A 16039-nucleotide genomic window follows, 5' to 3' on the forward strand; every position below is an offset into this window, starting at 1 on the left:
ACATCTCTCCCCTATAGTGGGTTTTCAGGTCAATGTTTCCTTGAGTTTGACTTTACCACTCAGACCTGTTACTTAATTTGTTGCTGAAAATCACAATGATCGTATTTTACTTGGTGTTTCTATAGCATAACTTACCTGAAATTGGGCTTCAATATTACTTGTTTATTGTTCTATTTTTGACACAAGGTATCATGTATCCCATATGAGTTGCTATGTAGTTTAAAGATAGGCAATGTATATGCTTTATATAAAAAGTCAGGGTATTTTTTAACAGTGAAGAATAGATTACCGCTCCTCCATTTCATAGATTTAATCTGACTATAGCTTTCTTTGCACTCACTGTTGACCACTGAGCAATGGTCATGGGAGGACAAACCTCCATGCACATATGCTGCCTGCTGCTTTGCTGTAAATGTTTGCAGTTGTATTTCTTGTTTTCAGTTTAGCACTTCAGGTTAGTACCTGTGTCTTGTCTCCTGCAGATGACGTGCGAGAAAGTCCTAGATCTGATGTGTTACATGGTGCTCCCCATACAAGATGGCGGGAAGCCACAGGAAGAGCCGTCCAAAGTAAAGCCCAAGTGTAGAAAAGGTACGGTGAGGTCTTAACTCTTCGTCCATGGAATTTCCTCAGAGTTTCAGGGCCTGTGACGTGATATCACACCACAGTGGACTGTGGAAAACTAAGGGCTTTTTTGGTTGTAAATCTTTTCCAAACCTGACTTCCACTTCCTGAGTTTGATATCTCTGAAGGACAGCTTTCCTGTTGCCTGGCACTAGCAAAGCTTAAGAGACTATCAATATGTCCCTTGGGTTGTCACCAGATTCCTCTGGGGACATTTTGAGCTTTACCTGATTCCATATTGCTTGAAAAACTAATATGTAGCTAACTATAAATTTCCACCTAAGAAGTTAGAAGTACATATGCAAGTTAAATATAAAGAAAGTAGAAGAGGGAAATAATAATAACTAGAGCAAAGCCAATACAATAAAGAAATGAGTAAAGTCAGTAGTTGGTCTGTAAAAATATGCATAACATTACTAGCATTCTAATAAGATTGCCCTGGAAGGTGTTGTCTACAAATTATCAATATCAGGAATAAAGACAGTACCACAACACATCCTGCTTACATCAGAAGGATAGTAAAACAAGCTAGGAACAACTTTATGCCAAGAATTAAAAGGCTTAGATGCTGTAGGAAATTCCTTGATGAGCACTACTTATAAAACATGACACAAAATGGAATAGAAAGAAATTTGTTATTATGACAAAAAGAAATTAAATTTGATATTTAAAACAACAACAACAACAAAGTCTTTGCACAAAGAAAATGTCAAATGGTTTTAATGGTAACTTTTTATTAAGAATTTAATGAGAGCCAGGCAGTGATGGTGCACGCTTTTAATCCCAGCACTTGGGAGGCAGAGGCAGGCGGATTTCTGACTTTGAGGCCAGCCTGGTCTACAGAGTGAGTTCCAGGACAGCCAGGGCTACAAAGAGAAACCCTGTCTCGAAAAACCAAAAATCAAAAACAAAAACAAAAAAAAAGAGAAGAATTTAAGGAGAAATGGCACTAAAAGCTCTTTCACAGAGTAGGGCATGGTTCTGGACTCATTCATTAAGACCAGCCAAACAAGAGGTTCTCTGTGAGTGAGGACTACAGGTCAGTCTGTCTCCATGAGGTAGAGATGCAGATGTTGGGTACGAACAGACGCGGGCAGCTGTTGGGCTCTGTAGACTATGAACAGGTCAAATGAGCAGCAGCCAGCAGTGACTCCTCAGGACCAGTGGACCATAAAGCAGAGCAATACAGCAGTGTGATTCCCTGCTTAACAGATTGCAGGAGAAAAGGCCCAATTGTCTTTACAGATGAAAAGTTTAGTGCTAACTTGTAATTTTAAACAATTTTAGCAGGCTGGAGAGATTGCTCAGCCGTTAAAAGCACTGACTGCTCTTCCAAAGGTCCTGAGTTTAAATCCTAGCAACTACATGTGGCTCAAAGCCATCCATAAGGAGATCTAACACCCTCTCCCAGTGTGTCTGAAGACAACTACAGTCTACTTACATATAATAATAAATAAATCTTTGGGCCAGAGCGAGCAGGGCCAGAGCAAGCAGAGGTCCTGAGTTCAATTCCCAGCAACCACATTATGGCTCAAACTATCTGTACAGCTACAGTGTACTCATATACATAAAATAAATAAATCTTTTCAAAAAAAAAGATTAAAAAAAACAATTTTGGCAAACTAGGCAGAGGAGGGAATTTCTCTGGTACCACCTTTAACTATAAAATATTGTATAAAATATTGAATGCTTCCTTCCAATACAAAAGTTTGTTTCTCACCACTAAAGTTCACCAGGCACTAAGTACTGGTCCATCCATCAGACAACAAAAAAGAATGATGGCATATGAATTTTAAAAGATTACCCAGCTTTGTGTAATGGTGCATGCCTTTAATGTCAGTACTCAAGAGTCAGAGGTGGGTGTATCTCTGTGAGTTGGAGGCCAGCCTTAGCTACATGGGAAGGTCCAGGCCAGCCAAGGTTAAAATGAGACCGTAACTCAAAAATAAACCAAAAGACTCCCCGCAAATACTGCTTTCTTAATTCACAGCACACACTTGCTTCTGTTTATAGAAAAGCCTAGGCATCTTCTGAAAGCTACCAAAATTAATAAGTAAAATGTCTAAAACATTTCAGTGTGAAAATAAATTTATGCATGCTAAGCTTTTAGAAAATGGAAATGTTGGACTGTGGCTTAAAGTGACATTAAAAAAATCAAGTATGTAGATGGAGAGACAAGCAGGTCCTCCACAGTGAATCTGAGACACTTCTGAGAGAAGGGAACCAGCCTTTGAAATGATGCCATGTATTGATCTTCAGCAGCCTTGGTCCTGTTAGAGTGCTGTTTCTCCCCCAAGATTCAGTATGACCGCAACCAAAACCCCAGCAGGCATTTTTTAAAAGTAAAAACTTTGGGTGTAAACTTTGAAATTTTGTATATATGGAAGTACAATTCAGAATAGTGAAAAAAACATTTTGAAAAAGAAACCATTGTCAGCTGATCACAAGATTTATTATTTAACTATAATTGGTAAAACAGCAGGAGCAAAATATAGACAAAGGAATAGAGGATCAAGAAGTAGACCAATGGGCTAGAGAGATGACTCAGCGATTAAAAGCACTGAGTTCAATTCCCAGCAACTATGTGGTGGCTCACAACCATCTGTAATGGGATCTGATGCCCTCATCTGGTGTGCATGATGACAGAATACTCATAATACAATAAATACACATATACATACATACATACATACATACATAATTTTTTAAAAAATAGAAGTAGACAAACACAGACAGGTCAAAAGATTCTCAATAAAGACACCAACGTAACTGAGTGCAAAGAGGGAGGCCTGAACACACAGGGCTGGAGTAAGTGACTTGGAATACATTTGAAGCAATCTCTGACTATCACTAAGCAGGTATCTCTGGAACAGAAACACATGTGGCTGGTAGACTTGGCTCAGCCTGACACCAAGATCATAATTGTAAAGCTATAGTTTAGTTAAAGTAGTGGTGTAGCATTGGCAGAGGAGTTGAATAATGGAACTAAACAGAAAGCTGAAAATCAGGTTATATTACAGTTCAGTGGGTGAAAGGCAAAATATGAGACCCAACCTTCAGGCTACACAATGATATTTTCAGTTCTAAATTTTACATGTGAATCAAGACTTACAATCTTTTAGAAGAAGTTCTGAAAGAAAATCTTCATACCTTCTAGTTAGAGAAGGACCTAGATTACAAAGAATGCAGACCGTTGGGACACGTTAGTAAATGTGGTCAGATTAAACTTAAACTGAATATGCCACCAGGTCACAATGAGAAGGTAACCCACAAGCTGACACAAGATTATACAGCACCTAAAGACAGTAAAAATGTGGCATCTAGAAGTTTCAGTAAGATCCCTCAGGTCAATAAAAAACAGCCAGCCAGTGTGTCCGGGGAGAGTAAGTAAAGAAGCGTGGGCGGCAGGCAGCAGAAACAACTGCTGTAGACACAGACCGTTTGGAAGCTGCCCGGCCTGTCAGTGGCCTGAGCATTAGGACTGGCGTGGTGAAGCACCCACCGTTCTGCAGGAACCAGACTGCAGGTACCAAGACCGTTCAGCACTGCTCCCGAGACAGGGTGGCAGAGAACAGCCAGCTTTGCCAGGATGAGTGCCTCCTTACCCTGCTCCGAACCTCGTGTTTTCAAACCGAGTCATGAGTTCCAAAGAGAAATGCTTTTTTTTTAATTTTTTCAATTTTCTTTCTGGAATGGAATATTCTTGCCCCCGAGTACAAAGGATAAATACTAAAAATGATGAACGTTTCATTTTAGATACATCATGTGTTATATAGGATCCCTAGGTATTAAAAGACATTTCTTTCTTGCTACTTCTTGACTCTGAGCAGAGGAGGATTTAAAGACCACAGGCCATGATGAGGAAGATTGAGATCTTGATTTGAAAGTCATTACTTATTATTTTCTTATAAGTACACATGAAGTCACCTGTAAATGTGTTCGAGCAAACATAATGTTTATTAGTGAAAATTTAGAAATCCCATGAACCAGGTGTGACATCTGTGACCGAATGAGTCCCTTTTACGTATATGTGTAAACAATAGAATACCTCGTAATCCTGGAAATTCCTTGTTGACAAACCTGAAACACAGAACATACAGTACAGAAGCCAGTTTGCAGAAGATACATACGCTATGATACCACTTGGCATAGTAGACTGAAAACATGCCTGACACTTTTGTGTGTTGTTTGTAAATACAAACATTGCTCAGAAGCATCCAGATTACATAGGAGTTGCAGGAACATGCAGACTGCATAGAAGTGATAGTCACCACACTCAGGACTGTGTCTACCCCTACAACAGGAAAAGACAAGACGGTATGAAAAGCCCCTACGGTTTTGTCATAATTTGTTTTAAAATCATTAAAGCTTAAAGCCAGATGTTAGCATTTTATAAAACTGAGAGACCAGGGCCTGGAGAGATGGCTCAGCGCTCTCGCAGATGACCTAGGTTATAGTCCCAGCACTTACATGCCAGCTTCTAATTATCGGTAATGCCAGCTCCAGGAGATCCAACACCCTGTCTCACCTCCACAGGTACTGAACACATGTGGTACACGTACATATATGCAGCCTAAATATTTATACATGCACAGAAGGTGAGTGACAAGCACATTGGGTTTGTTAGAGTCCCTTTATAGATCATTGTGCATATTTGAAATAAATTATAATTATTTGATAGAAAAAATAATTATAATTATTTGATAGAGTAGGAAAGAAAATTGAGAAACCAACTCTAGAAATCAGAAACCATTGTCATCGTTACACAATTAATTGTTGTCTGCTGTGTCTCAGATTCTGTGACTTTTTCTCCTATTGAGGGAGCATGTGAGACATTTGTTTGTCAGACCTCTTGTCTCTGGTTCACTAACAGTCTGGCCTTGTGGTAGGTTTGGATCTGAAGCTTCTGCCCTGTACCAGTAAGGCTATCATGCCATACTGCCTGCACTTGATGCTGGCCTGCTTTAAGGTGAGTCTAAAACGGGGTTATCAGGAAACACATTCCCTTTGAAGCACTCCTGGTAAACTGGCAAGAGCTAACAGCTCTGTTCACACTGTTTTATACTGTACAAGGCAGATGAGAAAAGCTTGTGGGCTGGAAATTGACAGGTGGGCTGGGGAAGTAGAAAATAAGCCCTGTGCTTGAGGAATAGAAGTAGGGAAGGCAAGCAGGTCCCCTTGCTTGTTATGGCAAAATTGTTGCTGTTGTGTATGTCAGAATATATTAGCTAAAGAAGAAGGCAATATAAATATTGGGGTCACCAGTGTATAAGGAGTTAATTCTTTTAGACATGAGGGTCAGCACCGTCAAAGGCTCAGTACCATCAAAGGCTCAGTAGCACTGGAAAGGCTCCAAGACTCTTGAAGGTACCACAACCCTTGGCTACAGTGGAATAGAGCCTTGGGGTCGGAGTATAGCCATTTCAGTAGGCTTGTGTGCAAAAGGCAACAGTACAGGTTACTGCTTTATGCAGTAGTCCCACACTAACTAAGCGTTAATAGCTGCCTGGAACCAGAGAAGTCCTCTGAAGTGTGATTTTATGGGCCTGTTCATGTCAAGTCGCACCTTTGGTCTTGTCTTTAGCTTCCACTTTATTGTTGGATGTCTTTCCTTCTTCCAAGCTCCATCATCTCCAGCCCTCCTGTGATGGCTTCTTGCCTATCTTTCTACTCATAGTTATCCCCTTAAAAGATACCTCTAAGGTTGAGGAGAAGGCTTAATTCACAGCGTGCTTGCCCAGCATCCATGGGTTCAATTCCTGCCACTGCGTAAGCTTGGCATAGTAGTGCATACCTATAATCCCAGCACTTGGGAAGTGGAGGCAGGAAGATCCAAAGATTAGGCATATCCTCAGCTATCTAACAAATGTAGGGCCATCCTATTATACCCGAGACCCTGTCTCAAATACACAGGACAAGAACAAAACAGTAACAAAAAATTCCTATTCTCTTCAACGTATAGGAATATGCAACCTTCTCTATCCCTGATTCTCAAACTCACAAACTCCCAGTTTACCTATTCATGTCCAACTTTGGTCTAAAATCTTGTGACCTGCCGTGTGCAGTCCTCAGAGGGGTCCTGGGCTTCTTTAGAATCCACCCTCCTTAGAAGAGTGTGGTGTCCAATGGCAACAGTTTTATAGTCTTAATGGTTTGTAGCATATACTGACATATGGAGCCCCTTTTTAGGAGGTGATATTTGGTATGGCCTATATTTCCTGGATTTATTTCTTCTATATAAATCTTTGTCTTGCAGCTGAGAGCTTTTACAGACAGCAGAGACGACATGGCACTGGGCCATGTGATTGTACTGCTCCAGCAGGAGTGGCCACGGGGAGAGAACCTTTTCCTGAAAGCCATCAGTAAGATTTGCCAGCAAGGAAATTTCCAGTATGAGAACTTCTTCAGCTATGTTACAAGTATCCTTCGTCTGGACAAATAAGCTCGGTGGCTTTTGAATGTTTAGCACAGGGGCATTGTCCACTAGGACCCGTTGAGCTTTTACTATTTGTGGGGAAAGAAGGAGTAAGAGTTAGAAATGGAGCTGTGGCAGTTGCTTTGTAAAAGTCAAATGAAGTTTAAAGCTACAATTCAAGGAGTCAGGACAGTCAGGGCCTGTTTGTTGTTCCTCCCAAGAAGGCAGCCAAGATGCCCACAGTTAAAATAGCCTCTGGCCAGCCCAGAGCAGTTGGTTTAGCATAGACCTCGGCTTTTTTTCTGTGGAAAGAGTATCCCAGTGGTCTCCCCTGGGACAGAGGCTGCCTTTGGGATCAGGTGTTAGCACTGGGCCTGCACCACCAGAGCTGCCAAAGGTTAAGCGAATGAGGCAGAGTTCTAAGTCGGGCAGCACTTGACTTCGCATGCTTGGAAGGGAAGACAGCCTTTGAATGGAGGCAACACCAAACACTGGTTTGGTTGCTTTCATTTCTTTGCTTTGCATAGTACAACCTCTCAAGTTGTAGGATGTGTGTACTACATATTTCCCAGTGCCTGATCAGCGGTTTTTAGTATTTTTTTTTTTAAAGATTTATTTATTTATTATATGTAAGTACACTGTAGCTATCCTCAGATACTCCAGAAGAGGGCATCAGATTTCGTTACGGATGGTTGTGAGCCACCATGTGGTTGCTGGGATTTGAACTCGGGACCTTCGGAAGAGCAGTCGGCGCTCTTAACCACTGAGCCATCTCGCCAGCCCCAGTATTTTTTTTTTTAAAGACTAATGAAAGTTACATAACTTTCCCCCAGAAGAATGCACCATCTAACACTGTGCATGGAGTTCTCTGGATTCTCAGAAGACCTTGTCTGCTGGGTCTGAAGAAATAATCTTTTTTTGTCTAACTCATTCTGTCATCAAATATCCTCCCAATTCGTCCTATCTGCTAGCTTTTGTCATTTTAACTAAGAAATGGCTCGGGTGGCCCTGTGGAATCCGTTTGCTTGTCTCTCCAGGGAGACCATGTGCTAATGCTTTCCAGTTTGCTTGTCTGAAGCTTGAGCTCATGCAGTCCACCCAAGGCATGAGTCTCGCCCGTGTCGCTGAGTGACATTACCACCCCAGCCTGGCACCTCTTGTGCAACGAGCTTCTTTCCATAGGGCAGTTTGGTTAACGTAAAAGTCAGCATCTGGATCAGGAACCGACTGTGGTTCTTAGTTGGAGGGTGGTAAGCAGGCTCTTTATCTGCTGAGAGCTGTTTCTTCGCCTGGGAGAACAGGGCAACATGTTACCTGTTGGTTGACCTGAATGTGACCTGCAGACATTGATATGCTGGAGGAATTTGCTTATTTAAGAACCCAAGAAGGAGGGAAGATTCATCTGGAATTACTCCCAAATCAAGGAATGCTGATCAAGTAAGCAGATGATCTTTTGTTCTTCGAAGCTCGCCTTTCATGTGCTGCATGACCTATTTGTAAATTTCTGTACCTTTCAGAAATTTAATGGAAAGGATTCCAAACTGGTCTCAGTTTTCAAGGGTCTACTTGTTCTGGGTGTCTTAAAGATATGCATTTCTTAGTGCATTTCTGCGGGAAAAGTGTTGCTTAAATTGGGATATTTTTGTTACTTTGGAAATTTTTTACTAGATAGAAATTTCTATATGTCTTTTCCTTTCCAAAATTTAGTACTCATTTCTGATTTAATTGAAAGCAGCTGTGCTTGACATTGTACTGGATTGGGAGGATCTACAGGTTCTATTTAGAAACTGTCTTAAGCTTCTCTGAGCTTCCTCATTGCTTGTGCAGTCAAAGCAAATTAGCTGGTTCTAGTGCCTCTAAAACACACCTGCTCCCCAAAAATGGCCCTGGACGTGCATCCCCAGTGTGGCCCCTGAACCCTTAAGCTACTACAGAAACCCAGGTTATCTTAGATGAAAAGATCAAGTTAGTGACCACTCATGATGTTTAACTAGCTCATAAATCCTGCTTCTCTCCTCGGTCCGCACTGCAGTTTGGCTAATAGATCCTCCCCACTGTAAGCGCCACATGCTTACTTCCTTCTTTACTTCCTGCATACTCTGTGTTTGTAAGTCAGTGTCAGAGTTACAACAAGAGACGGCCCAGAACAGGAAGAGTGCATTGCTGAGACTGGAAACCTGCTTTGTCCCTCCGTTTTGGCAGAAGCAAGTTTTTAATTATTGAAAGCAAAAGTCCTTCCTTTGCTCTGTCTTTGTAGAGTCTTAGGGGTGTTGGAGGATAGAGGTAAGAAAGAAATGCTTATGTTGGGTTTCTGTAACTAAGGAATTTGTCCCATAGTGAGCAATCCCTTCCTTATTGCATCTTAGCAAGAGTAGGGCCCAGTAGAATCTGTCCTAAAGAGCAGAAAGAAGAATGGGAGCTCCCCTCCCCATCCTGTAAATGATATTGCATGCCTTAAACAGTTCCTATAAGGAACGAAGGAAATGCTTAGGAGTATATGAGGACCTTTGTAGATGAGATTGTGTAGTCAGGTTGTCCTAGACACTGTCCTCTCCCCTTGTCCATTTACTACTTTGATTATGAACCAAAGTGATGGGGGACATAACTGCATGGTTCCAAGTGTTGTTGACCACATTTAAGAACAGGTTGCTTCTATATATGGAAGCCCAGGTAACCCCTATTCTGTGGGGACTTCTAGGTTCTGAAATTGACTATGCTGGCATATCTTTAGCAAGGTTTTTTAGTTCAACAATAAGCCACGATTCAAAATGCCATACTGTGAATGGTCCTAGAGCCCAACTGTCCCTACCACGAGTCGATCTGCAGAGGATTGCCTCGTGACTAAGAGAATGTCTGAGGTAGAGTGAGGGAATGACTCTACAGACCTCAACTCCAGCCTCACTGTACTGGGCCTTTGCACTGTCCCCATATTCTCTTGGTTTGAACAGTGTCAACCTGCAAATAGTCCCTAAGACTTGGAATTTAAAATGAGGACATATCAACTGCCCAGATAATGTCACTGGAAAAGTTATTTGTACAAGGAGGCCTCTGTCTTGCTTTCCAAGGCTCTCCCACTTTGATCAACCAAAATTTCCTTGAACTTTCTATAGGAGATAAGCCTCCTAAAAACCCATGGTTGACTTGGCTTGGACAAAGGACTAGGGATTATTAACTAGCGATCTGACCTTGTAGGAATGTTCTCTGTGAGGTCTCAATATGAATTTGAAATCTGTATTTTAGATAATCTCTACCTAAGTGACACCAAGAGAATCAAACTGCATAAGACAGAGCTTTGACTGAATGAGGTGTGATTAGACTCTTGAATAAAACTATCTATATTCCTTTTCCCTTTGGGTTCCAAACAAATTCTCTGAAGCCATTGCAGACCTTTTGGGTGGTCCCTCCAGATGAGTGGCAGAGATGTTGTGAGCAGTGTACCTCTCCTCCCCTTGGGGTAAGGTTGTGAGTCCGTCCTAGTTGTAGCATCTCGGATGCAAGCAGGTACAGTACAAACACCAGGCACTTGGTGCCAGGCCACAAGGAGGCATCAGTTCTTCATTTGTTGTATAGATATGTTGTTCTAATTTGTGTTAAATCAGAGAAATGTTTCTATGCTGATATTCACAGTACCATAGTTGCATTAGACTGGATCAAAATGGAAAAAAAAAAAAGATATTCTCTGGGGTGACTACCAGCTAATGTGCTAAATTTTTATTACAGAATTCTGCAAAACCATGGGTCCCAGCCTTGCCCCCCCCCCCCCGAAATCTGAAGCTCACCCTTTCTTTACTGAAAGCATTGCCAGCCCTTCTGAGCCCTTTTTAGGAGGGCCTTTCAGTTCAGGGCCTCAGTCCTGCCAGAGGTGGCTAGCTGGCATCTCCAGGTATAATTCTGGGATGCGTGGGCATGAGAAGAGTGAATGAAGGAGGCTGGATTTTGAATCAGACCTTCTCAGAAGTTACCCTCCCCCACTCCCCCCTCCTCACTGATTTATCACAAGTGGGCAGAGCTCTGGGACCAGCAGCCAAGACGCCTCTAGACTGGCACCAGCAGTGGGTGCGGTGGGGCCCTCAGCTTCTCCCAGTCCCTTGAAGACATGCCACGGCCAGGGGCTTGTGGAGGTTAAAGTTTCTGTACAGTCCGCTTCCAGTCTCGTGTATCTTCTCTGGAGTGTTGTTTTGCAGTGCAGGGTGAGCTGGTGTGGGTGTTTGAATGCTGCTGTTTGCTGTTTTTTAAAGGCCTTCTAGCCCTCCCATGGGGTTGCTGCAGCAGGAATTCTTACCTGTGCTTCAGCCCAGCATACAGACTGCTGACAGGTACCAAGTGGAAAAACACCTGCTCATAGTGTGCTGTTTGTCACATGTTTTCCCGCCCATGGTTTTCAGCTCTTTGTCCCTCGGTGCTCTTTTTCATGCTTTATTTATTTGTTTTTAATTTGTTCTGCATCCCTCGGCAAACCATCTGGTTGTAAATATTGTAACATGTTTAATTTTTTTTCCATGAGTTGCCAGTGTGTTTGTGTTGAATTTAAAAATCATTCTGGATCTGGGGAGGGAAACCTGTTTGGTAAAACTGTCTTAGACTGAGTGAGTGTTAGAGGACGCGCTAGGCTGCGACTCTGTTGTAATAAAATGCAAGGGTTTGGGTCATGGGTATTCAAGGACCTTGACACACATGTGCCACAAGTAAATTTTTATTGTAGATTTCCATATTAATGATCAGGACTTTTTTTGTTCTACGTAGACATTCACACAGTCTTTCCCTGCCTTAGAGTTTCAGACCTTTCCTTTCTGAACTGGCAGTATTTAGTACGTAAGCTAAAATGATGCTGTTTATTTGGCTAGATTCTCCTGTTCTTAAGCCGTAAGACCTAGCTATCTCTATGTGCCACTTGACACCAGGGACATGCCTGCTGTGCACTGTGCTGTTGCATGGCCATCGTACTGTGCACTTACTCAGACCTACATGCTACATACCCAGGCTGTAGGGACCAGTGCAGTCAATCATTGCCTGTGGAGCATGACTGTAGTTGACATCATCCAGACTTGCATAGAGGCTCTGATGCATGTATATTGAGTTGTGTTGCTGTTAATGTGTGGAAACAATCCCACAGGACCATGACAAGCAGATATTTAATTGTGTGTTTTGTAGTATTAGGGGAGAATATGTCCTCTGTCATACGGCCTGCAGATAATTATAACTTGTACTTGGCTCAGTTTTGGGTTGCAGCCCAGGGACTCAAGTTAGAAATATCTCAAGGCACCATAAAGTACTATGCATCAGTTTGTGCCCAGCAGGAGTCAGATCTTTAACCCTCAAAGACACCGAGCTGAGTTAGCCAGCTAGACTAGAAATGTCCGTGCACCACTATTTTCTCGTGGCCCTGCTGTCTTCCCAGAAGCTCTTTAAAATGCCTGGGTTGTTCAGAGTGGTTTGTTTTCACCCGGTGTTACTTCTGCGCTGCCGCTGCCGAGGTGACTCCTGCTCACTTTCTATGTAATAATGCGGTTTAGAAGCACAAGCCTTCAGCGTGATAGCCACAGCCTCAGTTTTCTCAGTAGTTGAACTTTGTGACTTGGAGGAGAGTCAGGGGATAGGCAGGAAACAGAGGTAGCTTTTGTTTGTCTGAAATTGTCACATTCCCAAACTAGCAGCCAAAATGCCTCTGTTTGTGGTGGAGTCCACTGAATTTTGCTAGACTTTTCTTTTCCTCTGTTCATTTTGTTGTCCTTATTTCTGGGGTTCTGTTTGTCCTTTCCCGTCCTAACGCACGGCTCTTGGCGCACAGTTAGACACCTCTTGGCTTTTGCTCCCATTTAACCCACCCACAGATGAGCAAGCACATGAATAGCTCTACTCTTCATAGACCCTCACAGGCAGTGGTTGTACCTTTCCAACCTGTGACATGGTTCTGTCTCAGGACAAAAGTCTGGATGGACATGGCACTCAAAGGACCTGCCCTGCCTTAGCTCCCTGGGGATAGGCCTGCACCCCGGGACCCCAGCGGCTGTGTGGAGGCCAGAACTTCTCTGCACCTAGCAGCCATGGAAGGCCTGCCAGAGAGCTCCTTGGTGACTGGGGCATGCTTCCCTCTTCCTGCTGTTGTCTCTCTGGTCTGTGGCCTGGTCTCCGGCACAGAGAGGCTCCTGAAGGTGGAACCTAAAGCTGCCCAAGGCACTGCATTGTGTGAGCTTCAGGAGTTCAGAGGCAAAGCAGGTGACACTTCACTTACCATTTGGCTGTGTGAAATGACCCAGTCTAGGACAGGAAAGATATCTGCCTAGTATGGAGACTGAGACGAATGGTCAGGAATGGTTATCTGGTTGCAGCTTCTCTTTTTAAGTTTGGTTTAAATGCGTGACTATACTTAGCTATGAGGCAGGCTGATTCCTACCCAGGTAACACTAGGTTGTGGTGCTGCTGTTAACCGTGGTCTCTTCTGTTTCCCTTTCGCTGACCTCAGGCACCACACAGTCACTCGAGGCATCACCAAAGGTGTGAAGGAGGACTTCCGCCTGGCCATGGAGCGCCAGGTCTCCCGCTGTGGTGAGAACCTGATGGCGGTACTACATCGCTTCTGCATTAATGAGAAGATCTTGCTCCTGCAGACTCTGACCTGATAGACCTCCTGGCCACCAGCGGCTCAGCCATGACAAGCGCTGCCAGACCAGGGCTGATGAAGAAGAAAAACACCAAGTTCTAACTCCCTTAGTTGCTTAAAAGTCAATCCGAAGAGTATAGGAAGTTATTTCTATTTTTAAGACTTCAGGTTTTTTTAGTTTGTACAAAATAAGATTCAATCCATTTTGTAAATAAAAACCCGAAAGATTTGAAGTTTTAAAAAAAAACTTATTTTTAGTTTCAAGTAGGGTACATTTGTCTTCTATTTTTCTAATCATGGCAAAGGGGCAAAAATCCAACACAATTAAATGCAGGAATGAATTTTTTGATATATTTACCTAATGGAATATGTCTTCCATGACCTCAGGTGTGTTTTATTGATATGCTTTGGTAAGTATTACACATCAGGATAACATTGGACCTTTCGTTTTATTTATGCACAGTTGAACTTGGGCCTGTCCTGTCCCTGCTGAGAGCCCATTGCAGGCATGGTACTCTATAGTCTCTGAAAAGACAGGATGAGAAATATCGGAGACAGCAAAGTGCAGGGGACCCTCCTCTCTGCTGGGGCCTCTGGAAGTCAGTCTGGCTCTGTGGACTCTCCTAGGCCCTTGGGGCCGTGCATCACTGCTTGACAGCCATCTGGCACCCTGCCCTGCCCTGCTCTGCCCTGCCCTGCCCTGCCCTGCCCTGCCCTGTACTTGTCTGTGTGATCAAGAATGAACATGTGCAAACACAGACACACACACACACACACACACACACACACAGAGCAACTAGAATTATGTTTTCTAGGTGCTGCCAAAGACTAGGTTGTTTTACAGATATTTTCTAAAAAGAACAGGCATTCTTATTTCTTCCAAAGGTCACTCTAGTGTATGTTCTGGGTCTTAACTTATGGAGGCATAGGTCTTAGGTATAAAGGATTTTCTTGTTAAATCAACTGTCATAATTTGAATAGTGTCACCCAAAGGTCATTGTGTTCAAACTGGCCCTAACTTCACACTAGTTTAGTGTGTCACACATACATTTAACGATGGTTACTTATAGACAGTCAGTAGGGGTTTCTATTTTTTTTTTAATTTCACTTATTTATTTCCTGCTTTATGGGCCCCAGCAAGCTGGAGAATAGACAGAAGAAAAATAAAGTGATTTCATGATTTGAGTGTTATTGTCCATATTCCATTAATAAAACAAAGGTAAAAAGGTCACATAGTAGTTTATATTTAACGGTTACATTCCTAATGGATGCCAAGTTCAGATGTGAGTGACATGCCAGGTCACCTTGAGCCCAGTGGAGGGCTTCCCTTTCGTTGAGAGCAGCTTTGTGGCTTGTTACCCATGAAAAGAAATGACTGGTGAAAACCAAGGTGCTAATGTTTTAGCCAGAACTCCAAGTCAGCCAGCTGCCCAGAGCCTTGCTTGTCAAGGGAGACAGCTCCACACCTCCGAGAACCTTGAGTTAATGTTCTGGGCTACAGTCAACAGTCACATGCTGTGACCTATAGTTTGGCCAGTGTGCTCTGGAATGCTGCTTGGGCCAGTGTGAGCAGAAATTTTTGTTAGAAATTCAACATAGTGTTGACACCTTATGGTTTTGTGTATCTTCTTAAGTTTGGAACTTGAGATAATACTAAAGAATGCCTCAGTGGTTTTAAGCAAAAGTAAAGGAAGTAAGGTTTATCTGTGTGACCTTTCCCTTCAGCCTGACTCTGCCTCCCTTCAAATCAAGACCTGAGTTGACTTTTTACCTGGAATACACTTCTGTGACTCAAGACTCTGCTGGGATGGCTTTTCTGAGAACAGGAACCTGGTGTGCGGGTGCTGGGTCTGAGGTCAGTTCACCACAAATCGGGTGAAAATTAACTTTGATACACTAAACTGTAGAAACAGCTGTTAGCTTCTGAATGACCTGTACTCTCACTGGTCAGTTATTGGTTTACATAATAAAATAATTCTAACATTTGTTAACTCTATTTCAGGCCTAATGCCATGTATTTCACACATATTTTCTCCTGACAACCCCGTGAGGCAGGTCTAGTGAGCAGATGAGGATCTGAGACTTAGGTTCTGTGTTGGTGCTGAAGTGACAGGGCTCGTGACCTATGCTCGAGGTTTGTGCTCCTGGTGTTGGAATGAGGCTGGACATTTAGTTGATTCCCTGAGAGCGCCCCATGCTGGTGTTGTGCTGTACTTTGGAAGTAGCTATCTAAAAAGACTAGAAACTAAGGGTGTCGTTTCATACCTAAAGAAACTTGGCACGTGGGAGACCCCCGTTAGACCAGAAGCCTGGGTCATCAATTAAACTCACATTTAGAGATGATCATGAGGGGAGAGGGAGTGGGCAGTGCTGGAGAGACCTTCAAGAGACAGGATGTA

At 42.9% G+C, this 16039-nt stretch overlaps 1 protein-coding gene across 13 annotated transcripts in view; it reads left to right on the forward strand.

Annotated features, from left to right (window-relative positions):
- Window positions 1-15636, forward strand: part of Ints10 (integrator complex subunit 10) — a 35482-nt gene extending 19846 nt beyond the window's left edge. For 2 of the 13 annotated variants that reach the window (NM_001359129.1, XM_006509741.3), the window contains exons 13-19: window positions 483-591; window positions 5514-5593; window positions 6881-7043; window positions 8383-8476; window positions 10416-10493; window positions 11278-11355; window positions 13503-15636. In NM_001359129.1, the coding sequence (NP_001346058.1) occupies window positions 483-591; window positions 5514-5593; window positions 6881-7043; window positions 8383-8476; window positions 10416-10493; window positions 11278-11355; window positions 13503-13659 (759 nt within the window). In that variant the 3' untranslated portion in view covers window positions 13660-15636. Of the gene's footprint in view, window positions 1-482; window positions 592-5160; window positions 5217-5513; window positions 5594-6880; window positions 7044-8382; window positions 8477-10415; window positions 10494-11277; window positions 11356-13502 lie in introns of those variants that run through there. The other 11 variants (XM_030243763.1, XM_030243762.1, NM_001293792.1 and 8 more) reach the window with 8 other exon arrangements.
- Window positions 15637-16039: the final 403 nt, after the last annotated feature.

This window comes from Mus musculus, chromosome 8 (assembly GCF_000001635.26).
Source record: "Mus musculus strain C57BL/6J chromosome 8, GRCm38.p6 C57BL/6J".
NCBI classification, from domain to species: Eukaryota; Metazoa; Chordata; class Mammalia; order Rodentia; family Muridae; genus Mus; species Mus musculus.